At 44.9% G+C, this 24,162-nt stretch overlaps 2 protein-coding genes across 5 annotated transcripts in view; both read left to right on the top strand.

The window, feature by feature from the left end:
- The first annotated feature begins 6,553 nt into the window (after nt 1–6,553).
- LOC144730830 (N-acetyltransferase 8-like) lies at nt 6,554–16,684 on the top strand. Its single transcript, XM_078611604.1, has 3 exons — nt 6,554–7,239; nt 16,363–16,426; nt 16,574–16,684. Exons 1-3 carry the CDS (start codon nt 6,554–6,556, stop codon nt 16,682–16,684), a joined length of 861 nt encoding a protein of 286 aa, XP_078467730.1.
- LOC144731020 (RILP-like protein 1) overlaps nt 16,066–24,162 on the top strand; it is a 40,891-nt gene continuing 32,794 nt past the window's right edge. For 2 of the 4 annotated variants that reach the window (XM_078611987.1, XM_078611983.1), the window contains exons 1-2: nt 16,702–18,053; nt 20,429–20,605. In XM_078611987.1, coding sequence (XP_078468113.1) covers nt 17,913–18,053; nt 20,429–20,605 — 318 coding nt within the window. In that variant the 5' untranslated portion in view covers nt 16,702–17,912. The other 2 variants (XM_078611985.1, XM_078611986.1) reach the window with 2 other exon arrangements.

Genomic DNA, 24,162 nt, shown 5'->3' with positions numbered 1-24,162 from the left:
GTCAAATTCCCAAGAGGAATTTGTGTGAAGCCATTCTGCACCACCAACCATCAACCCGAGCAACAAATACAAAATACACGAACAGATTGTATGAATTTGCCACATTTCACAGCGTTTGTAATTCTGCCTCTGGAAGCGGGTCATGGAAGTTGGTTAATCTTCTTGGTTCTTTCGGTAAAGTCACGTAGAAGTAGAATAATAAAATCATAAAAATAAAACATAATAAAATAATTCTCACGACGTTTCGGCCACAACGCAAGCAGCCGTCTTCAGGTGGAGAACAGACACTGCTTTCTCGACAGACCTGTTCTCCACCTGAAGACGGCTGCTTGCGTTGTGGCCGAAACGTCGTGAGAATTATTTTATTATGTTTTATTTTTATTATTTTATTATTTTCCTTCTACGTGACTTTACCGAAAGAACCAAGAAGATGAATCCCTGCAGTCACGAAAGCTTTAAATCGAAGTTGGTTAAGTTTCGACAATGTCGTCCCTCTTGCCCTATGTCCACCCTGGATGCATTTTAACCTTGCCCAGTTCATCCCATTCTGCGGTGCAGACTCCACCGTGTTAGAATGTGGTCCACAGAGGGTAAAATTAGCCACGCAAGTAAAATTGTGGAATGCGGTGGAGTTTGTCACTCGACGTAGCCATTGCTAATAAAACGCGGCAATGGACAATTAATTGGGCCCTGTATATCTCATTGTAAATGTGTTTTGGTCGGTTTGAAGTCTGCGTATAAAATGAGTGGAAATATTCACGTGAAATGTCTGTTATTGGAACAAAATTATAATATTGGACAAGATGGCGACTTATAAATTACACTGGTCAACAAAAAGAAACATTTTTTTCTGGCCTGGACTTTTGCAGCTGTTTTAGACTAATTTCAGGGTGCTGATTCCAAATCTGATCTCAGATTTGCTCTATCACATCTCGTTTCTATGCTATCGGCATACCCCATTTTCATTGATTTTACCCGAAATTAACTCTGTCACTTATGATTACAAGTCAGTGACTGCTTTAGTGTTAAAATATGGTGCTGTATTTATAGGATAGTGTGTTTATATCATTTTATGTAGATATCCACATCTATTTAATATTTTTCTTCTGCAGTTTTTATTGAAAATGCAATATTTGATATCTCAAAAACCTGATGTGATAGACAAAAACTGATGCCAGATTTCAAATCAGCACCCCAAAATTGCCTTAAAACCGTTGGAATACCTTATGCCAGAAAAGGTGTGTTGACCAGTGTTATCCATGCTGCCTGCTGTTCCGTGCATGATCGTTAATTTCTCTCGTCTCTTATCATTTCTAATTCTAAGACCTCTTTAAAGTTGCTTAACTATAACTTGTGCAGGCCGAATGCTATCTATAAGCACCAGCGCCAGGTTTGATCATGCGCTGCTCTTCCGTGGACATTACGCAACATTACACGTGGTTCGGAGGGGGGGGGGGGTGAAGGGCGAGGTCCAACAAGATATCTAATTCGTGAAAACACTCCGTAAGAAGTCCGACTCTCCAGCCGGGGCCAACCCGATCGGTAAGTACGATAGGGCGTTTTTATATGCTGTGTTGAAGGCTCGTTGCCCGGAACGTCGTATTTTCCTTTAAAGGCAGTGTTACTGACGAATGTATTCACTTGTTCTTTGGTTCTTTCGGTAAAGTCACGTAGGTAGAAATAAAATAAATCACGACGTTTCGATCGCAACACAAGGGAACTTCATCTGGTGGGACAACCACAGCAAGAAAATTCTGAAGTCGGCTTGTGTTTCGATCGAAACGTCGCGATTTTTTTTATTTTGTTTCTACCCACGTGACTTTTACCGAAAGAACCAAAGAGTATGGATTCCTGCAGTCAACAAAAGCTTCAAACCAAGATTATTGACTTGTTATTTAAGCTTCGTGTGCAACCTTTGCCGATGCAGTGGTGCGTGACATAAAATAATGTTGTTTAGTTCATTCAAATCTGTAAATCATGAACCAATCCAACAATGATACCGTGGGCTGGAAAACGACAAAGCTGTTTCGTGTTATACTGCTCGTGTTTTTTTTAATGTAAGAAAATTAAAATTACCACGCGTTAATAAGGGGACAAAATCCGTCTCATTATTTAACAATCAGAAAAGTTGAGTTTTTTTTACCAAATACATTAACATACTGCATATATTGTTTTTACTACTGTACAGTGTTTGAAAGGAAACATTGTCTACTTATCGACGGTATCGTGTCGTTGAGATCATAAACAACGACATGAATGGCAAACATCCCGGTCACTTGATTTGTCATCGTAATTCTGAATTGCAGCAGCAACAAAGCCACCAGAAGCTCCGGGATATTGCCCCCCCCCCCCCACTGAACTTAGGGGCCGTCCATAAATGACGTCACGCGATTTTGGGCGATTTTTGACCCCCCCCCCTTCGTCACACGGCGTCACAAAAAGTCAGACCGCCCTCAAATATGACGTCACAAAGCTCTGCCCCCCCAAAAAAATCATATTTCCATTTTGAAAATAAAACATGCTTCAAATCGTTTTAAACGATTGTCACTGTAGTGCCTATTTAATGTGGCGCTGCACTCTGATGTTGTAGGAGTGTTGTTATAACAATTAGTGTTGTTATGACAATTATATATTTATTTAAAGTTGCGCATTTTGATGCGACGTCACATTTCTCAAACCCCCAGCCCCCTCGTCAAACATCGTCACAAATGTCTGACCCCGCCCCCCCCCCCCAGGTGCGTGACGTCATTTATGGACGGCCCCTTATACGTATTGGCCGTCTTACGCAGCGGTTCTTCTCCATCTGGTAGGGTGCAGCTATCCGCTTGGGGTTGCGAGATGCCAGATTCCTTGAGAAAGTGTAAATCGTCGAAACAACAAACTAAGCATAGCTATACTCTTTGGTTCTTTCGGTAAAGTCACGTAGGTATAAAAGATAATAGATCACGACGTTTCGGGCGCAACACAAGCGTCCGTCATTAGGTGGGAAAGCATGGTCTGCTGCTGAGGCAGACTGTTTTCAAACAGTTTTATTTTCTACCTACGTGACTTTACCGAAAGAACCAAAGAGCATGGATTCCTGCAGTCACGAAAGCTTCAAATCAATACGAAGCACAACTACTCTGCGTCACCGAACCCCACGTATTTATTAACATTATAAACATTTTTGTTAACGAAAACCAACGAGGCTTTCAAGGCTGCGGTGTAAAGGCTAAATAAGAATCACTGCTAGATTTGAAGCTTTCGTGACTGCAAGGATTCATACTTTCAGGTTTTTTCGGTAAAATCACGTAGGTAAAAAATAAATAATAAAAATAAATAATACTAAAAATAGAAATAATAATAGAAATAAAATAATAAATCACGACGTTTCGGGCGCAACACAAGCAACAATTGTTTCTTGCTGTGTTTGTCCCACCTGATGACGGACGCTTGCGTTGCGCCCGAAACGTCGTGATTTATTATTTTATTTCTTTAATTATTATGATTAATTTCAGTATGTATTTTCATTATTTGTTTTTTTCCTACGTGACTTTACCGAAAAAACCTAAGAGTAAGAATCACACAGAATAAGAATAGCAGCAGTGACACAGGACTTGGCTTTATCCATCGCTCCACCCCAGGGCATTGATTGGTGCGCACTCGTTCCGCCTTTCTCCCTGAGCCCTTCCGTGCCGGACGTTTCTGCCGTGGGGGTCATCACCGGCGCGCGTGTTATGTCTGCCATGTACGTTGAACTTCGTTCGCACCGTACGAGGCCGACATTGCTCATCTCCGTCGGTGCGTGGGTGATCGATCACTGGCACGTTGAGCAGCTTCGATTTGGCAGTGTTTTGGGTGGCGGGGGAGGTCACACATCTTCGGCGTTGACAGGGGCAAACTAATACAGGGACCAACAGCGTCCTGTACGATTTAAGTAAGTGTTTGCGGTGTCGTCGTTGTTATACTGTGTATATATATATTTGTTTACGTTGAGAAAGGCGCCTAACAAACGCACTTTGTTGTTGCTACTGCGATCGTTGAGCGATGCTCACCCACCAATCCCCATCTCCTATGTATGGGGGATCTGACAATAATACAAATGTTCATATGTTTCAACGCCAAATAGACACCTATTATAATGCATCAAGTCTGCTCTAACCGCACGTATTTGCGGTACAAACATATACAGTACTTAATCTTCTTGGTTTTTTCGGTAAAGTCACGTAGAATGGAAATAATAAAATAATAAAAATTAAACATAATAAAATAATTCTCACGACGTTTCGGCCACAACGCAAGCAGCCGTCCTCAGATGAAGAACAGGTCTGTCGAGAAGACAGTATCGAGAAGACAGAGTCTCGACAGACCTGTTCTTCACCTGAGGACGGCTGCTTGCGTTGTGGCCGAAACGTCGTGAGAATTATTGTATTATGTTTTATTTTTTATTATTTTATTATTTCCCTTCTACGTGACTTTACCGAAAGAACCAAGAAGATGAATCCCTGCAGCCACGAAAGCTTTAAATCGAAAAATATACAGTACGTTAATAATTATGCATGAATGGTTCTTGAAACTGAGTGTCTGACACCAGAGACGTGTACGTCGACCTTGCACTTTGACCTTTGGCGAGACAAAAGTCATTCAAGAGGCTGCCTCTGATTTCACGGTGCACGATATCTCGGGCATGTTCGCACCTTTGGCTGCCATTCGGTTGTTCTCAGCCACCGATCATCATCCATCTAGCAAAGTGTCCTTCCCAAGCCCGCTCATCTTAAATATCGGAATGATGCATTCCACGGTTGTCAATGTGTAACTGCGGCAAGCCCTCGCTTAACGCGTGTTCGCACAACGCGTTTTCGCGACAACGCCGTTCTTTCATTTTCGTCAATACTTTTCGCACAACGCACAGTATGCGGAATGGTACAGTAATGTGGTGGTCTACCCTCAGTTTGTCATCCCGCCACGTTAGTGTGTGCGTACATTGTATCTTGCCAATGTTATCGCTACACTATTCATGGGGAAATCGTTTTCGATTAAAGCATTTTTCGCTGAACACGGTACTGACTGTATTTAGTGTAAATGCAATGTACTCTCAATCTACATCTGTTAATTTACTTACGTGTTGTTCAGAGGCTCTTCTAAACAAGTGTTCACCTTTGCTGCTCTTTATGCACAGGGGATGCATTGTTATGCTCGTGCATTTGCATGTCGTAATCAAGTACAGTAGACTCGATTATCGACCGATTGATGCGGGCGCTCAGTGAGACCACTTTCCTGCTCCCGCCCAGCAGAAGACTCGATCCACTTAAGCCAGGGGTGGGGAACCTTTTTTCTGCCAAAGGCCATTTGGATATTTATAACATCATTCGCGGGCCGTACAAAATTATCAACTTAAAAATTAGCCCGTTATATTTGGTCAAACATTTAATTAACTCACAGCTAATGCGATGGCTAGAAACTGCTTATCTTTGGCGAGGCGTGTGATGTTAGCTGGTATTGATGATGTTGCTACTCGCAACTGCTTTTCCAGGTTTGCTCCTAGATTTATTGAATTTCGAGTCCTGCCTGCGGTTGCCTTGGCAGGGCCAGAGACCAAATGATTTCGCGGGCCGGACGTTCCCCACCCCTGAGTGGACAGCAGAGCCACGCCAATCAACATCAAAACTCCGCCCACTGTTGTAAAGATATGCAACTACTGTACTGTAGAGGCGATCACGTGGATTTCGGATTAACTGGAGCTAAATATTTGTTCGGTCTAAACACGTGACATGTGACTTGTGATAAACATTTCCAAGAAAAACAATATTTAGCTGTTTTTAGATTATTCATTTCGGCTTAAGGGATTAACTTCTGTCAAAATCTCAGATGCGCAGTTAATCCGAAAATCGGATAAAACGCACGCTGATAATCGAGCCTACGGTACATTAGTAAAATAAGTCAATAAAGTGTGAGTGAAGGTGAAATTCATCAACACCACGGCAGGGGCCAGTGTCTCCATCGGATGGCCACCACTGACTTTCCACACAGAGGGTGCTCATTCCATGACCCTCAAAGGAGCATGGGGCAGAGTTCACCCTTACATGCGAATTGCCACAAGCTTATTTTGTGTCGCTAAGCTGGGCTGCAGTTTTTGATATTTTCTGCTTAAGAAATTCAATACATACTTTTTGGTTTTTTCGGTAAAGTACGTGACTTTACCGAAAAACTCCAAAAAGTATGGATTCTTGCAGTCACGAAAACTTCAAATCTAGAAATGCAATACAGATATTGAAGTATATTCACAGTTAATGTAGTCTATAGAATGTATTTTTTTTATTTGAAGTATGTCATATTTCTACAATCACGTAAATAACGGTTATTGTGGATACATCAGGAACAGCATTAAGTTTGCATGCATAACATAACCATTATTTCAATGGCTGGGCTCAAACACGCAAGTCATGCTACACGATGAAGAAAAGATCTTAGTAATTTATAGTTATTTTTTGATTAATAAATACCATGCAGTAAACATATTTCTAGAGTATGAAATACATTTGTGTTTCTTCCCCTCCCCCCCTCCTCCCAAGCAATGGAGGCCTCTCATGCCACCAAGAGAGCAAAGGGTGCTTCTGCCCTGCAAAAGCAAACGGGGGCACTTTCTTTTCACATCCGACCGTACGAGGATAAAGATTTCCATCGTGTACGTGAGCTCTTCTGTCAAGGAATGATGGGACTGGCACGACCCCTATTTTACAGCACAGTGAGTCGCTCATCAAATCTGCTGTTAATGGTCGCCATTCTGGCTCTGATTTACATCTGTACCTCCTCACTCTTGGCTGCCATCGGAGGAGTAATGTTGGTGCTTCTTGCCCTCTACTACTGCTGCTGGTTTGCGTACAGCTCCTACGTGACGGCCATGCTGAACTCACAAATGGCAAACATACGGGAGCATTTTGTGGAGCCTCCCGGATCCTGTTTCTTCGTGGCTGAGACCACCTGCTGCGACGAAACCACTGGAAGGGGCGGAGGTGGAGACGTCGTGGGAACTTTGGCGCTAGCTCCAATCACGCAGGAACCCGGCGCGTGTGAGATGTTCCGCATGGTGGTAGACGAACGCTACAGCCGACGTGGAATCGCCTCGTGCCTCATCGATGCGGTGCTGCAGAGGGCACGGGAGCACGGGTATCGCCTCTGCCAGTTGAAGACCACGATGGTTCAGCGCCCAGCCATTGCCCTGTACAAGAAGAAAGGTTTCGTCATCACAAAAGAAACACTGTACACGAATGGACATTCATTTCTCATGCTTCTGATCAAATTGATCATTTACGACATGGAATATGTTCTAGATTTGAAGCTTTCGTGACTGCAAGGAATCATCTTCTTAGGTTTTTTCGGTAAAGTCACGTAGAAAGTAAAATAAAATAAAAAACAAAAATCACGACGTTTCGGAGGTAACACAAGTCTCCGTCATCAGGTGGGACCGTCACAGCCAGATTAGCTGTATCAAGCTGTACAGCTAATCTGGCTGTGACGGTCCCACCTGATGACGGAGACTTGTGTTGCCTCCGAAACGTCGTGATTTTTGTTTTTATTTTACTTTCTACGTGACTTTACCGAAAAAACCTAAGAAGATGGAATATGTTTTTGAGGGCTTTCAGTGATCAAAAGCATTTCTGCAATTGCTGAAACGTGGTGTGGTATCAAGAACAAAAATGACGGCTACGTTCTTCTTGACTATCCTAATGAATATACGTGAAGTTTAAATGATTTAGGTTTGAAGAAAAAAGAGTGGTTAATGATGCGGTGGTAATAATATTTGCAACATTTTTTTTCAAATAATATATTTTGCAGTCAGTGGCGACTGGACATTCGGAGTCAGTGGGGATAAGCCACACCAGTCGAAATAGATAAAATAAAATAAAAAACACAAACGCGCACATTTTCAAATGTGTACATTGAATATCACTTAACGATTTACGAGTCACCAGTGTGAAAGTTGTGCCTGGGGCTCCGATACACCAGAGTTGAATTATTTTTGGTAATTGTATTAATATCAGCACTTATAATATATAATCAGTTCATATTGTGTACGACGGTTTACGACCAACGAGGTGTATGCAACACACAACGAATCACGATTCAATAAAACTTAACACGAATCCACTTCGTGTCGCATCGTCTGTAATCTACACCCTACGAAGTTCACTTCACGTAGCTCCGTCCCATGCCATTCACGCCCGTCAGCTCCCCACACCGAGCCCGTCATTTCCCCAGGGCTTCCCCCCCTTGACCCTTTGCTCCAGTCCTCTTATACCCCACGTCCCTTTCACAGGGACCGGAACACAAAAATAACGAGAATTTTTTTTTATTTTCGAATTCGGTAGTAAGTAAAAAAAAACAACTCAATATTTCAAGAGGCGCAATTGCACTTGTGAATAACATCACCAAGGGGCCCTTGAAAGAGCCGCTTGCGATTGGGAAACCCCTTTGTCTTCGCCCCATCCCTTCTCCCCTCGTTCACAGCACCCCACGTCACCCTAGGTCGGCCGTTGGTCGGTCCCCTATCTGTCATCACTTTGTGTCAACCTCACGTCACCTTCTATCAAAGTCACGTTAGGGGCCGTCCGTAGATGACGTCACGTGATTTTGGACGATTTTTTACCCCCCAAACTTCGTCACACGGCGTCACAAAAAGTCAGACCCCCCCCCCATCAAATATGACGTCACAAAGCTCTGCCCCCCCCCCCCCCCCAAATAAAAGAATGTTTCAAATCTCTTTCAACTATTGTCATTGTAGTGCGTATTTAATGTGGCGCTGCACTCTGATGTTGTAGGAGAAAACATGTATTACAAAGTCTATTTAATTAAGTAGAACGTGCTGTTTATATTTATTGAAAGTTGCGCATGTTTGACGTGACGTCACATTTCTCAAACCCCCCCCGCCCCCTCGTCACACATCGTCACAAATCTCTGACCCCCCCCCCCCCCTTTGAGGTGCGTGACGTCATTTATGGACGTCACCTTACCACACATTTTGAACTCACGACGAGCATTTGCTACCCCCTTGTGGCAAGGTTCAAGGAGGTGTTCAGGTTAAAAGAAAAACCAAACGTGCGCATGCATGCGAATTAACGTCATGCAGATTACATGAAAAGTGGGGCTGACTTCCCTCGGACGATGGTCAAGAATCATTTACCGGGATTGGCAGCCGGGGAACCCAACGCGACTTGAGACGATATAGGTACCGGGGAGATGGAGTGATGGAATCAGTTCATTCTCGAGTGTTTTTTTTTGGGGGGGTTAGATCGCGTAAAGATAAATGCATCGCCTAACCACGCCACAACCCGACACAGCCAACCAGTAAAGTTTGTCACGTAAACAAAATGTGACAATTCGGGTGTATCTTCTTGGTTCTTTCGGTAAAGTCACGTAGAAGGGAAATAATAAAATCATAAAAACAAAACATAATAAAATACAATTTTCACGACGTTTCAGCCACAACGCAAGCAGCCGTCCTCAGGTGTCTTTCCGACAGACCTGTTCTTCACCTGAGGACGGCTGCTTGCGTTGTGGCCGAAACGTCGTGAGAATTGTATTTTATTATGTTTAAATTTTATTATTTTATTATTCCCCTTCTACGTGACTTTACCGAAAGAACCAAGAAGATGAATCCCTGCAGTCACGAAAGCTTTAAATCGAAATTCGGGTGTAGTTCAGCACACCGGTGTGTTGGAGAGTAAACTCACAAAACAAATCTCTATTGTGGATATTGATCGCAAAAGCCTACGTGTTCAACTGGTAAATCAGTTCACGTGCAGGAGTTGGGATGGATTATCGCATCATAAGATCGTGAGAGGTGGCAGCGACTCGGTGAGGCCTTCAATGCAGCAGTGTATTGATCATTGCCGCTGCTGCTGATGATGAGAGCCCATTCGATCAGTTTGTGCGCAGAAGCGAGAGACATTTTGGCATCCGCTGGGACTGTGACGAACGGAAACGCCATGGGGAAATCAGAAATGCAGAGCAAATTTGACTGAGGTTAATGGGCACACAAAAACGTGTAAGCTGATGATGATGGGGGGGGTTAAACCTGCAATGGGAAGACCATTGCCAATTATAACAATAGCCCATTGAAACTAAGCCTCTCTTGAAATTGCAGAACGCCAACGTACATCATCATAAGGCTTTAGTGAAAACAGCAGAAATGAATGGGAGTGGTCTCACTTTGTAATGAGAGTGAAACTAACTCCTCTTACTCTTTGGTTCCTTCGGTAAAGTCACGTAAGAAAGAAAATACATTAAATAATAGAGGACGACGTTTCGATTGCAACACAAGCAACCGTCATCAGGTAAAATACAGACACGGAGACACACAGACAGACACAACATAGACACACATGTCTCTGTGTGTCTATGTTGTGTGTCTCTCTCTGTGTTGTCTCTCTCTGCTTGTGTGTCTGTCTGTGTGTGTCTGTGTTTTGTCTCTCTCTGTGTGTCTCTGTGTGTCTATGTTGTGTGTCTCTCTGTGTGTCTCTGTGTTGTCTCTCTCTGCTTGTGTGTCTGTCTGTGTGTCTATGTTGTGTGTCTCTCTCTGTGTGTCTCCGTGTTGTCTCTCTCTGCTTGTGTGTCTGTCAGTGTGTCTATGTTGTGTGTCTCTCTCTGTGTGTCTCTGTGTTGTCTCTCTCTGCTTGTGTGTCTGTCTGTGTGTCTATGTTGTGTGTCTCTCTCTGTGTGTCTATGTTGTGTCTCTCTCTCGCTGTGTGTTTATGTTGTGTGTCTCTCTCTGTGTGTCTATGTTGTGTGGCTATCTCTGTGTGTCTCTGTGTGTCTATGTTGTGTGTCTCTCTCTGCTTGTGTGTCTGTGTTGTCTCTCTCTGTGTGTCTATGGTGTGTGTCTCTCTCTGTGTGTCTGTATTGTCTGTCTCTCTCTGTGTGTCTGTCTGTGTGTGTCTCCGTGTCTGTGTTTTGTCTCTCTCTCTCAAATGTAGTTCTACCTGATGACGGTTGCTTGTGTTGCAATCGAAACGTCGTACTCTATTATTTAATGTATTTTCTTTCTTACGTGACATTACCGAAAGAACCAAAGAGTAATTCGTGCAGTCACGAAAGCTTCAAATCAAACTAACTCCTGTTTTTTTTTTTGGTAATTCATCATTTATACCGACTTATGATTGTAGTTCACCAACATTGAACGCTGTAAATCCCCACGTGTCAACTCCGTGCGCATGTCAAGTGCCACGTGGTTGTCGTGCCCTGCCCGCAATCACCAGGGGGAGACATCACCACATGGCATCGCATCGGTGGATACGTTCCAAGTGTCGATTCGAATTAAAGGCCTTCCAGTATCGATGCCGATTGGAAGGTTAAGAGTCATCGATTGCCTTTGAGGCCGTCCGTAAATGACGTCACGCACCTGGGGGGGGGGGTCAGACATTTGTGACGATGTGTGACGAGGAGGGGGGGGGGGTAGAAATGTGACGTCACATCAGAATGCGCAACTGTAAATAAATATAGACAACACGTTCTTCTTAATTAAATAGACTTTGTAATAAATGTTTCTCCTACAACATCAGAGTGCAGCGCCACATTAAATACGCACTACAATGACAATAGTTTAAAGCGATTTGAAGCATGTTTTATATATTTTTTTGGGGGGGGGGCAGAGCTTTATGACGTCATATTTGAGGGGGGGGGGTCTGACTTTTTTGACGCCGTGTGACGAGGGGGGGGTCAAAAATCGCCCAAAATCGCGTGACGTCATTTATGGACGGACCCAAATCGGCATCTGTGGAGGAGGCTCGTGAAGGACGCTACTGCTACCGGGCAGCTGGAGGCAGTCGCCTTCCAGCAACAACGACGGAGGGCAGAGGAGCGACGCTCACAACAACGAGCGGAGCGCCGGGTGGCTAAAGCGCTGCAAGTCACACGGCGTCACAAAAAGGTCAGACCTCCCCTCAAATATGACGTCACAAAGCTCTGCCCCCCCCCCCCAAATAAAACATGCTTCAAATCGCTTTAAACTATTGTCATTGTAGTGCGTATTTAATGTGGCGCTGCATTCTGATGTTGTAGGAAAAACATTTATTAAAAGTATATTTAATTAAGTAGAACGTGTTGTCTATATTTATTTAAAGTTACCCCCTTGTCACACATCGTCCCAAATGTCTGACCCCCCCTAGGTGCGTGACGTCATTTATGGACGGCCCCTTATAGCTCATCGGATTCCTCCACGATAAATATTTAAATAAAATGTTAATTCCTACGGGGAGGAAGTGACGTCGATTCAACCCCCCCCCCCTCTGTGGGGTCGTACACGATTGGTCGGTCCTTCAATGCAGTTCGACCAATCAAGGGCCACAAGCGCGCGCAGGCACGACGCGCTCTCGCGATTGGTCGGGGAGCGGGCCAATCGCGAGCGCGACGACCTGCCGTGTGCTTATGCGGTGTAGGGAATGTAACAGCACAACGGTTTGCAATTTGTAGTGCAGTTCAGAATCAGAATTTCTATTTGGGTCGCGGGAGGAATCCGATGATCTCTAAAGCTCTTTATTTCACACATGTCCAGTAGGGGCGGGTCAACAAGTTACAACTGCAAACGCACGTTCGACAAATTACACCACTGTGTGTGTGTTTGGCTTTGATAGGAAACAATACTTTCGTGACTGCAGGGATTCATCTTCTTGGTTCTTTCGGTAAAGTCACGTAGAATGGAAATAATAACATAATAATAAAAGAATAAAAATAATAAAAGCATTATTATTTTTATTTTTATTATTTTATTATTTCCATTCTACGTGACTTTACCGAAAGAACCAAGAAGAGGAAACAATACGTTCTTAATTGAGTTAAATTAACCAATACATCCCATTACATTTAATAAAACGTTGAAATATTCAGTTGATTAATTAGTGAACAACGATGCTATCTATAACGTATGGGATTATGTTACCACTACAAATTACGAGCCTTTTATTTTACAATCTATTCAACAAAATTCAGTTATCCACCTCTGGCTTAAGACTGTTAAACTGGAATTCACGTTCTAGATTTGAAGTTTTCGTGACTGCAAGGATCCATACTCTTGGTTCTGTCGGTAAAGTCACGTAGGTAAAGAAAATGATAAATAAAAATAAAAGATAAAAAGAAATAATATTAAATCACGACGTTTCGATTGCAACACAAGCAATCATCATATATAGCCTCCTGGCATCTCTCCCTCTTTAGTATAAATGTTCTTGCTGTGGTGTCCACACCTGATGATGATTGCGTCTTTCCGACAGGCTTGTTTCTTCACCTGATGACGGCTGCTTGTGTTGTGGCCGAAACGTCGTGACAATTTTAATTTTATTGTTTTTTTGTATTATTTCCCTTCTACGTGACTTCACCGAAAGAACCAAGAAGATTAATCCCTGCAGTCACGAAAGCTTTAAATCGAATTTTTTTTCTTTTTGTTTTACCGAATTCTAATAAAAGGATCTTCTTATGTTGGTTGCCAGCTACTTACTGCCCTACGCAGAGACCGAGCCCCGAAAAAAACGTAACAATTCCACCACTTGCTAACGGGGAATGGAATTCACTAGTTCATTCCCAATGAGAGATCTGAATATATAACAAAAAAAACAGATCCCGCAGTAGTTAAACCCGTTGCGCTACGAACCTGGCCAAGCCAAAGTTCCATTCCCGGCCACGGCTACAAATGAGATCGGTGGTCGCCTCGGTCGGCTCAGCCTCCAAATGATGAGTGCCCGATGGGGGGGGGGGGGGGTTAAACATCAGCACTAAGGGGGCATTTAAGGCGGGCAGGTGTGTCGCTGAACCACACGAACACACCATGAGCAGTAACCCCGCACGAACAACCGTGCCACGACAGTTTCTTGAAGATTACAACGGGGTGTCTGTCTCTATTGTGTGTCAGTAGCAAGCGCCTAAAGCGGTACTTCTCAAACTTTTTTTGTTACTCTGTTGACCTCCTCCCCGCGATCTAAATCCACCTGGCAGGTACAGTTCTGTATTCAAAATGTATAAAATTATTTGGTGATGCTTGCGTTGGCGGCGGGGCACAAGCACAAATAACAGAAAGAATGGACAAAACTTCAACGAATTCGTCAATAAAACTGCCGTAAAAGTTAATAAAAACAACGTTTCGGGAAATGCCCCATTGTCAGAGAACATGAAATCAATTGCTGTGACAGATGGGCCAATCGCTAATGATGTTTGTGCTACGAAGGACCATTGCCTGCAACGTTGGCTCTCATATATTTTAAGGCAGTGTTGTTGATGAAAGCGTTACAGGTTTTGTGAGGTATATATTTCGTGTGTGTATCTATGTCAGTCGTAGTTATTTTTGAGCAGTGCGTATGGGGTGTGTCCATCAGCAGTTTGTGTGGTGTGTCTGTCAGCAGTGTGTGTGGTGTGTCTGTCAGTGTGTGGTGTGTCTGTCAACAGTGTGTGGTGTGTCTGTCAGCAGTGTGTGTGTGTCTGTCAGCTGTGTGTGTGGTGTGTCTGTCAGTGTGTGGTGTGTCAGCAGTGTGTGTGTGTGTTTGTCAGCTGTGTGTGGTGTGTCTGTCAGTGTGTGGTGTCTTTCAGCAGTGTGTGTGGTGTGTCTGTCAGCTGTGTGTGGTGTGTCTGTCAGCAGTGTGTGTGTGGTGTGTCTGTCAGTGTGTGCTGTGTCAGCAGTGTGTGTGTGTGTCTGTCAGCAGTGTGTGTGGTGTGTCTGTCAGTGTGTGGTGTGTCTGTCAGCAGTGTGTGTAGTGTATCTGTCAGCTGTGTGTGTGTGTCTGTCAGCTGTGTGCGGTATCAATAAGGGTGGGGGTGAGCCCGAAGTAATAAGTTAAATGGGTTGCGTAAACATCAAAGGCGGCCGGGCGCGGTGCATTCCACCCCTTTGCAACGACAGTCTGTTAAAAATGCTACACGTGTGTGTAATGAGTTGTAAGTAATGAGGCCGTAGTATCTTAAGTAATGAGGCTGTAGTACGAGTCGTGTGTGTGTGTCGTGTGAGCTGTGGTGGAGGCTGTAGTTTGTCTGAGCGGTGTGTGGATTGTGCGCTGTTCGTGATGCGGCTGTAGTAGGGGGTTCGGCGTGAGTTGCCATGAGGCTGTCGGGCACGTGGTGTAGCTGTCAGGCTGTAGTCTGTGTGTTGTAGCTGCGGTGAGGTTGTAGTCTGTGTGGTGTAGCTGTAGTGAGGCTGTAGTCTGTGTGGTGTAGCTGTCAGGCTGTAGTCTGTGTGCTGTAGCTGTAGTGAGGCTGTAGTCTGTGCGGTGTAGCTGTAGTGAGGCTGTAGTCTGTGTGGTGTAGCTGTAGTGAGGCTGTAGTCTGTGTGGTGTAGCTGTAGTCAGGCTGTAGTCTGTGCGGTGTAGCTGTAGTCAGGCTGTAGTCTGTGCGGTGTAGCTGTAGTGAGGCTGTAGTCTGTGTGCTGTAGCTGTAGTGAGGCTGTAGTCTGTGCGGTGTAGCTGTAGTGAGGCTGTAGTCTGTGTGGTGTAGCTGTAGTGAGGCTGTAGTCTGTGTGCTGTAGCTGTAGTGAGGCTGTAGTCTGTGCGGTGTAGCTGTAGTGAGGCTGTAGTCTGTGTGCTGTAGCTGTAGTGAGGCTGTAGTCTGTGCGGTGTAGCTGTAGTGAGGCTGTAGTCTGTGTGGTGTAGCTGTAGTGAGGCTGTAGTCTGTGTGGTGTAGCTGTAGTGAGGCTGTAGTCTGTGTGGTGTAGCTGTAGTCAGGCTGTAGTCTGTGCGGTGTAGCTGTAGTGAGGCTGTAGTCTGTGTGGTGTAGCTGTCAGGCTGTAGTCTGTGTGGTGTAGCTGTGCTGAGGCTGTAGTCTGTGTGGTGTAGCTGTGGTGAGGCTGTAGTCTGTGTGGTGTAGCTGTCAGGCTGTAGTTTGTCTGTAGGTGACGAGGCCGGTGTTAAAGCGGAACGACCCCGTAGTGGGGGGGTGCGCCTTCTCGTCCCCTCCTCTGCGTGACGCCTCTCCCCCCCCACCACCCCCTACCCCCCCCCACCACCCCCCCCACCACCCCTCAACACCCCCCCACCACCCCCCACTCCCACCCCCCCCCACCACACCCCCACTCCCACCCCCCCCCACCACCCCCCCACCACCCCCCCACCACTCCCCCCACCCGCCGCCCTGATGGCAGCAGCAGCAGCAGCCGCCGTCCTCAGCTAACGGCGCCGCCGCCGTCGCCGCGACGGGGCGAGCGCCGCGTTCCCGACATCCGTAGAAGGCCGCGTGCCGAACCCATTCACTCGAGCACCTCGGAGGAGGAGGCGGCGGCGGCGGCTATCTTCTCTATAGGGCGTCCATTTAGAGAGGTGTTGGTGTTGTTGGAGGAGGAGAAGGAAGGAGGTTGTCTGGCGGAGGGCGACGAGGACGATGGAGTTGACCGCCGCTTGACCGCGTCCCGCGCAGCGCGCCCACGACTTGGCACGAGGAGCCGGCGGCGGCGGCGGCTGTGGAGGCTGAGGCTGAGGGGGTGACGGTGGTGGTGGTGTCTGAGGGGGTGACGGTGGTGGAGGTGGAGGCTGAGGGGGTGACGGAGGTGGAGGCTGAGGGGGTGACGGTGGTGGAAGCTGAGGGGGTGACGGTGGTGGAGGTGTCTGAGGGGGTGACGGTGGTGGAGGTGGAGGCTGAGGGGGTGACGGAGGTGGAGGCTGAGGGGGTGACGGTGGTGGAAGCTGAGGGGGTGACGGTGGTGGAGGTGTCTGAGGGGGTGACGGTGACGGCGGCGTGAGGAGGAGAGAGGTAAAAATAACACGCGCGGGGCACTGCAGCGGTGGTTGTCGTTATCGGTCGTGGCGACGAGCTGCTGATCTGCTGCTCGGCGTCGTATTCATCGTCGTCGTCTTCTTCGTGTCTGATGTTGTAGCTGTTGTCGAGCTACTGAGCAGGGATGAGTGGAGCTACTGAGCACCACCATTGAAATCGCCGGCGTCATCGTTAACTATAACAACCACCACCAGCACCACCACCCTCATCGTTAACAACTATAACCACCACCACCAGCACCACCACCGTCATCGTTACCAACTATAACCACTACCACCACCATCATCGTTGATAACTATAACCACCAGCACCACCACCATCATCGTTAACAACTATAACCACCAGCACCACCACCATCATCGTTAACAACTGTAACCAGTACCACCCTCATAGTTAACATCTATAACCACCACCAGCACCACCGTCAACATCACGAGCATCAACCAGAACTGCTGCACTACCGCCACCATCATAATAACCAAACATCACCGTTGTCGTTATCAAAGCAAAAAGTGCGGCACCGCTTTACATCATCACCAAAAGCATAACATCCACCGCCATCAACTATCATCTCCGTCACTGTAACCACAACCATCTCCACCGCCAACACTGGAACGAGGATAACATGCCATTCATCACCGCAACTCAACCATCACCATAACCCAAGCATCACCATAACCCAACCATCACCATAACCCAACCATCACCATAACCCAAGCATCACCATAACCCAAGCATCACCCAAACCCAAGCATCACCCAAACCCAACCATCACCCAAACCCAACCATCACCATAACCCAAGCATCACCATAACCCAAGCATCACCATAACCCAAGCATCACCATAACCCAAGCATCACCATAACCCAAGCATCACCATAACCCAACCATCACCACAACCCAACGATCACCATAACCCAACCATCACCATAACCCAACCATCACCATAACCCAAGCATCACCATAACCCAACCATCACCATAACCCAACCATCACCATAACCCAAGCATCACCATAACCCAACCATCACCATAACCCAACCATCACCATAACCCAACCATCACCACACCACCACCACCGCATCCACTGTCACACTACCACCGATCACGGCCGTCAACCCCATTGCCTTGTCCGCCAGCAGCAGGGACGAAGGAGACCTGGAGAAGTATCTGCTGACGAGTGGGGAGTCCGCAATGGACGAGAAGCTCAAGATGCCGGGCTCCCCTCTCGACAAGAGCCCCGAGGAGCTGGGTGCCCTGGACGTGTACGACATCGCGGCGCTCCTGGGACGCGGCTTCGAGAGGGCCCTGGCAGCTGGGACCGAGGGCGGAGAGGTGAAGTGGATCTCAAATGCCACCGCCTCTCACGCCAAAACCAGTTGTGGTGGTGGCGATGGTGGTGGATCCAGTATTCCCACAATGTGTGCATGCAATGTTGGATTTTGGCTAGTCCCTAACCTTACAGCGGTTGTTCATTTTTCGCAAATCAAACCAGCGGCAATCGGCCTACGGCTTATCAAAACTGTAATAACCCTCGTAAGTTACATCATGGGACCTCCTTTGCCAGTACCAAAATATACTAATAGGGTTTTTCCCCCTTTTTTTTTCTGGCAACAAAACTGACACCTTTTGCAAGGAATCATGCTTACATTAACCACAACACTTGCAGTCAAATGCAAACAAAAAACAATACTCTGATAATTTATGCATTGTCTTTGAAACTGATTGGTCCACACCAGAGACAGCTTTCTTTAGAGCCTAGTCTCATATGGTGTTCGACCAGATGACGCCTTTAATGTAAGCATGATTCCTTGCAAAAGGTGTCAGTTTTGTTGCCAGAAAAAAAGGGGAAAAACCCTATTAGTATAACCCTCGTAAGGTTCAACGTACTAATAATATCACCAGATCTCGGTACAAATCAATACGTGCCACCGCCACGAACATAATGACAATTCCCGAAGGTGGGTAACACAAAGTGTCTTGAAGTAATATCCTCGGCTACAGCCACAGTAAACTAATATTCAACTTCTAAAAACGTAAATACATATATCTGGCATCACCGCAGCTCCACCTCCTATCTCCCACCTTTTGATCTCCACTTGCAAATATGGAGCACTGCCCATGTTCTCTACTCACGAGGCATTCATTATTAAGTGTAAATGGTACACTTTTAGTTCTTTCGGTAAAGTCACGTAGGTAAAAAATGAAATTAAAATTAATAAATATAAAAAATCACGACGTTTCGGAGGCAACACAAGTCTCCGTCATCAGGTGGGACCGTCACACCTGATGACGGAGACTTGTTGCCTCCGAAACGTTGTGATTTTTATTTTATTCTTATTAATTTTAATTTCATTTTTTACCTACGTGACTTTACCGAAAGAACTAAGAGTATGAATCCTTGCAGTCACGAAAGCTTCAAATCTAGTGTAAATAGTGCTTGCTTGGCACTAAATATGAAACCTGACTCCAAACTCGATTCCATTGCAGTGGTCGGTTCCATAAAGAAACTCGATGGACAATTTTCCTTGGTGTGCCCCTTCTATAAGGGTAAATTGACCTATTTTTTCACGCTATTTAAAGTACTGTTGTACCAAGGGGAGAAATCCACTTAAGATATGTTATTGCGGCTTGCCAAAAAAACCTATAAACACAAGCCGTAGCCTTGAGGGAAATAACCCAAATAGTTGAACTGTATATCTTGTACATACACACTCAGGTTGAACCAGTATGAATGTTCATTAGAATAGAAAAAGCCTTTATAAATCACAGGAGAACACGCAATTATGGTATATCAATGATATCACTAATGTGATTCATACGTGTTAATACAGCTATATATTTACATCACGGAACATTGGGAGCTTTAAACTAATGTCTTACAGTCTGGAACACTACTGCACTGTATTTAGTTTTAACTACATCAATCATCCTAACACTGCTATACTAGTGCTCAATCTATTCTAACAATATATAGTAGTCAGTTGAACCACAGTGCAAACTCAAACTATTATCCCAACCCAAACTCTAGCCTTAACTTGACCGGTGGATTTTCTGATTTTCTGGAGCCCAAACGCCGTCCATAGCTCAGTCCTCAATGTAACCTTTGCCCTCATCCTCCCACTAATCATAGCCATTATTTTGACCCTTGCTCCAACACTATCACTAGCCCTGATCGACAGTCTCACTCTAATCCGAACTCTAATCCTAATCCTATTTCCCCCATGTTAAGATTTAGATCAGTTTTCACTTTCAGTGCTCGGACAGAAACACATTAACGTTATCAAATGATGTGGACCTTGGTGACGATACGTACAGGGTGGCCCGAAAAGATAGTTTACTGAGATAAATGTGCATTATTATTAATGTTTTAACATCAACATGCATTTGTCAAAATGTGAATGCACATTTTTATGAAATGTATACAAATTAAGCTAAAGTAAGTTTTTAAATCGTTTGCTATTCTACACACATTTTAAGGTGTCCTACAAACAGAATATTGTTTTCATGCACTTTTCATACGTTCAAAAATGCATTATGCCATGCAGGATGCTCTGTATGCATTACAAGTGTAATAATTGATTCTAATCTGTGAATCAATGCATATTTACATTTGATCGTACTGTATCTAAAATATTAGATGCTTGTTTTGTTTAAGTTACGTCTGGAAGACATTTACAGTACTTCAAAAGGTCCGTTTTGATGGACAGGTGGCACGTGAGGCAGTGCACGAGCTGATGGCGCCTGTGATCCGCGTGCTGGAAATGCTGGAGGCTCTGGCTGTTCGGAACGGAGCAGACACCGAGTCTACTACGCTGCGAGAGCAACTCGAGTCAGCCAAGAGAGAAACCATTACGCTGTCCGCGAGGGACTCCCGCCACAAGCAGGTACATTGGGGCACGCTCGGTCCAGACTGTACTCTTGGCCCCATGGAAATGGTAAAGAAAGAAGCGTTGCACGTCAAAGTGTCTCGAACGAGTATTGTGTGGCTATCATCACCACCAGCCATGACCAATACACTGCTGGATGAAGGCATCTCCGAAACTGTCGCCATCTCTCAAATGTGTTACTCAACATTTATTGTCCATTGTAAACCAGTGGCTAAATTTGCATATTATGTTGGCTGCCTACATAGGGGTACTTATTTAAAATACCCGAGAGGAATGATGGGCTGAGTAAACCTCTGATGGGGATTTTAAACGTACCAGCTTTTGATTGTTAGTTGGGTGTTCTGCTACAGCATCACCTAGCCCAATCTGTTCCTAATTGTATCATTCGTTGTAAGTTTCCACAACAATGGAACAGAGAAAGAAATTACACCTACTTCATGAATTAATGAAAATCAACTGCTGATTGGTAAAAGCTAGAAACTTGTCACTGGGTCCCACAGATACTAAATTAATGCCTTGTGGAATTCCACGGGGTACATATGTTTGCCACGTGCCAATGCTGAAGTTGAGCATGAATGTCTCGTGCTGTATACGGATCACTGCAAGCGAGTTCCTTGGTGGCAATGTTTTTACAGTAACAGTAGCCAAGTACGAAAGGGCATTTGTAGATGGCAGATAGCTGCACACAATATGAAACTCGGGCTAATATGTTTTTCTTTCCATCTCAGATGGGATTGATGATAAAGACCACTTGACCTTCAGATGAAGCCCTTTTGTGGCAAGTGGCTCAAATATCATCGGCGTGTGTGCGAGGGATAGGTGTCAAGATGGGCACCAGAATCTGGGTCAGTGATGTGGGTGTGAGCTTCGGTTTAGCGCTTGGAAAATATATGGGGAAACATCACTGAAATATGCTGCCGTTTAGTAATTCTGTATTCAGTGAGCTGCTCGCATTTCTTAAGTGAAATCATTCTAATTGACCTTTTGTTGGTGTCTGTTCTTTTTGGCGAGCTCAAGTACAGCTTTATGAAATTTTAAAAACGATCAATCATTGCATTTTACTTAAATTATGACGTGAAAGGATATATATTTTTTTCCAATTGCATTCTGAAAAGAATGAGCCTTTTTTTTGTTTTATCCGAAACATTTCATGAAACCTTGAAGATGGGCCAGTACTTTTTTGCAATTATGACATTGCCAAAACTTTGATTTGCAACCTAGAGATACAACAATTGATTTTGACATAATCCATTCTATAGCGTTTACTCATTGATTAAGCAAATCAACTGTCAGCACATATTGTGGACGTAATTGGCATAAATGTATAATCTATCTACCAACAGAAATCGATTTCTTCTTGACACATTCTTGGCATTACCTACCAGCTTGGGCATAACCAGATTTGATGCTCTCTGGAATTCTGTGGCTGGATGTCATCATGCAATCACGATTTACTCGCTCGTTTTGATGTCATGAGCCTCGCTGATATTGGGCGCGACACAACTCAATGCGGCGTGAGCCATTCCCATTGCAGGCAGCCGAGGGCTTCTGGTTTGACGAATGTGTGGTTTACTGTGCCAAAAACAGCCTCGGATGCTGTAAGTTACAATTTTCATTATGTTCAACCAAGCCTAATGGTTCAAAACCACAGCCTTGTCTCATCTTTTGGCAAACCTGTCGATTAATCTATCACATGCCGCATATAGTTGCTCGTGTGTGGATTTGTGGCTTATTCATTACTCAAGAGTTGCAATGCGTTCGTCACTGTTGCGTTAGTTAGACTGACCACGTGTGTAATGTTATTGTCTTCACCGCATTGTAAAAGTTCGCTGCACTGTTTGAGGTGTTTATTGAGGTACAGTATAGCATTTCCTGAAATGATTGTAGGCAGACCAGTGGTTAAGTTTGAGGTTGTGATCAATGTAGTAATGTATTATCTATGATCTACATATGTAAAAGGGAAATTTGTGATTGTGTGTCTGTTCATAATGTTTAGCGTACTTCCCGACATGCAACAAACTTGAAATTTACCATGTGGGTACTTTCCAGACTGTACACCATGCAAAAATTATAAAAATAGACTTTTGTGGGCGCAATAATGCATATTTTTTTCACGTAAAGTGAGCTGTGACGTCACATCTGTCATGTCACCCGCACATGCGTAATGATTAGCGCTACGAACCCGGCGACCCGAGTTCGATTCCCGCTCACGGCCACCACCGATGACGATTATTTCAACCGGTCCTGGGCCTCCCCTAGGTCGACTCAGCCTCAAACGAGTAACTGCTGTGGTGTGTGAACATCGCCACTGGGAAGACAAAGGCGGCCGGGCGTGGTGAATCCAAGTCCCGGGCGAAGCCGGGTAGTAAAGCTAGTATAGTATATAAGAGGTTTCTTGAAGAAAATTGATAAAATGTCATGTGGAGGCCTGTGCGTCAACTTAGGATCACTCGACAACACACTGTGTATCGCACCTCTCGTATGGGAAACAATGGATTATCTCTTGTAGGGTGAGATCTCGATCCACTGCTTAATTTGACTATACTTCACCATGCTGTTCAGTGCTGATTAATGTAGTGATGAGCCCAGGACCAGTTCATTTATCACTTGCCAATATTGTTAGCCACGGAAGGAAATCTTACTCAGATCGCCAGGTTCGTAGTGCGGTGCGCTAACCACTGCACCGCTGCGCCTCCTAAATAGATTACTTTTGCTAGAAAAACATGAAATTCTCCATGTCTTGTAGGAATGTAGGAATATTCAGTGTGGGTTTCAGATCTGTGACAATGAAGTTTCATTTTTCGATTTTAAGCTTACGTGACTGCAGGGATTCATATCCTTGGTTCTTTCGGTAAAGTCACGTAGAAGGGAAATAATCAAATAATCAAAATAGAACATAAAATAAAATTCTCACGACGTTTCGACCACAACGCAAGCAGCCGTCCTCAGGTGAAGAAACAGAGCTGTCCTTAGAACGCTGTCTTTCCGACAGCTTAAAAATTATTGACCCCCACGATGGGAATGTGGAATTTCCACCACTGGCTCCGGGCCACCAATGGAGATGAGTGCCACCCAATACTCATCTGAGCAAGGACACACTTAGTCCTAATGTTAAATGAGACAATACTGCATTGACAAGTGGAAGACAACCTAATGTCACCACACTATGAAACTCGTTACTTTGGATGCAACACAGTTAGGTGGTAGGGACCCGAGGATTTCCCCCTGGAGACCTTTTCTGGTGTGAATTGTCACAACACTGTTAACAAGCATCGTCAATTGTGTCTGAGCCAGAGTGTCCATGACCTAATTAACCTCCCCGTGGACCCGTGGAGGCTGTGTTCACTGTGGCACATGGTTACCTGGTAAACACACCACAGTGTTTACAGGCCATGGCCACTGGCCTGTATCAGGCTATTCATCAGTCCCTGTTTTAACTGTCTTTAAGCATATTGAGACCTCTCTAAAGAAAAAATTATTACAAAAAATAAAAATTGGTGTTTTATGAAAGTGTACATTTTTGTTTACGATGCTGCCTTGTTTATAGATATATT

The sequence above is a fragment of the Lampetra planeri genome, chromosome 37 (genome assembly GCF_965212315.1).
Source record: "Lampetra planeri chromosome 37, kcLamPlan1.2.h2, whole genome shotgun sequence".
Classification (NCBI taxonomy): domain Eukaryota; kingdom Metazoa; phylum Chordata; class Hyperoartia; order Petromyzontiformes; family Petromyzontidae; genus Lampetra; species Lampetra planeri.
This window is presented reverse-complemented; position numbering and strand designations above follow the sequence as displayed.

Coding starts and splice junctions, on each gene's coding strand:
- LOC144730830 (XM_078611604.1), top strand. CDS start 6,554: ATGGAGGCCTCTCATGCCACCAAGAGAGCAAAGGGTGCTTCTGCCCTG. Junction 7,240..16,362: donor GTCATCACAAAAGAAACACT/GTACACGAATGG, acceptor CGTCCCGCGCAG/CGCGCCCACGACTTGGCACG. Junction 16,427..16,573: donor TGGAGGCTGAGGCTGAGGGG/GTGACGGTGGTG, acceptor ACGGTGGTGGAG/GTGGAGGCTGAGGGGGTGAC.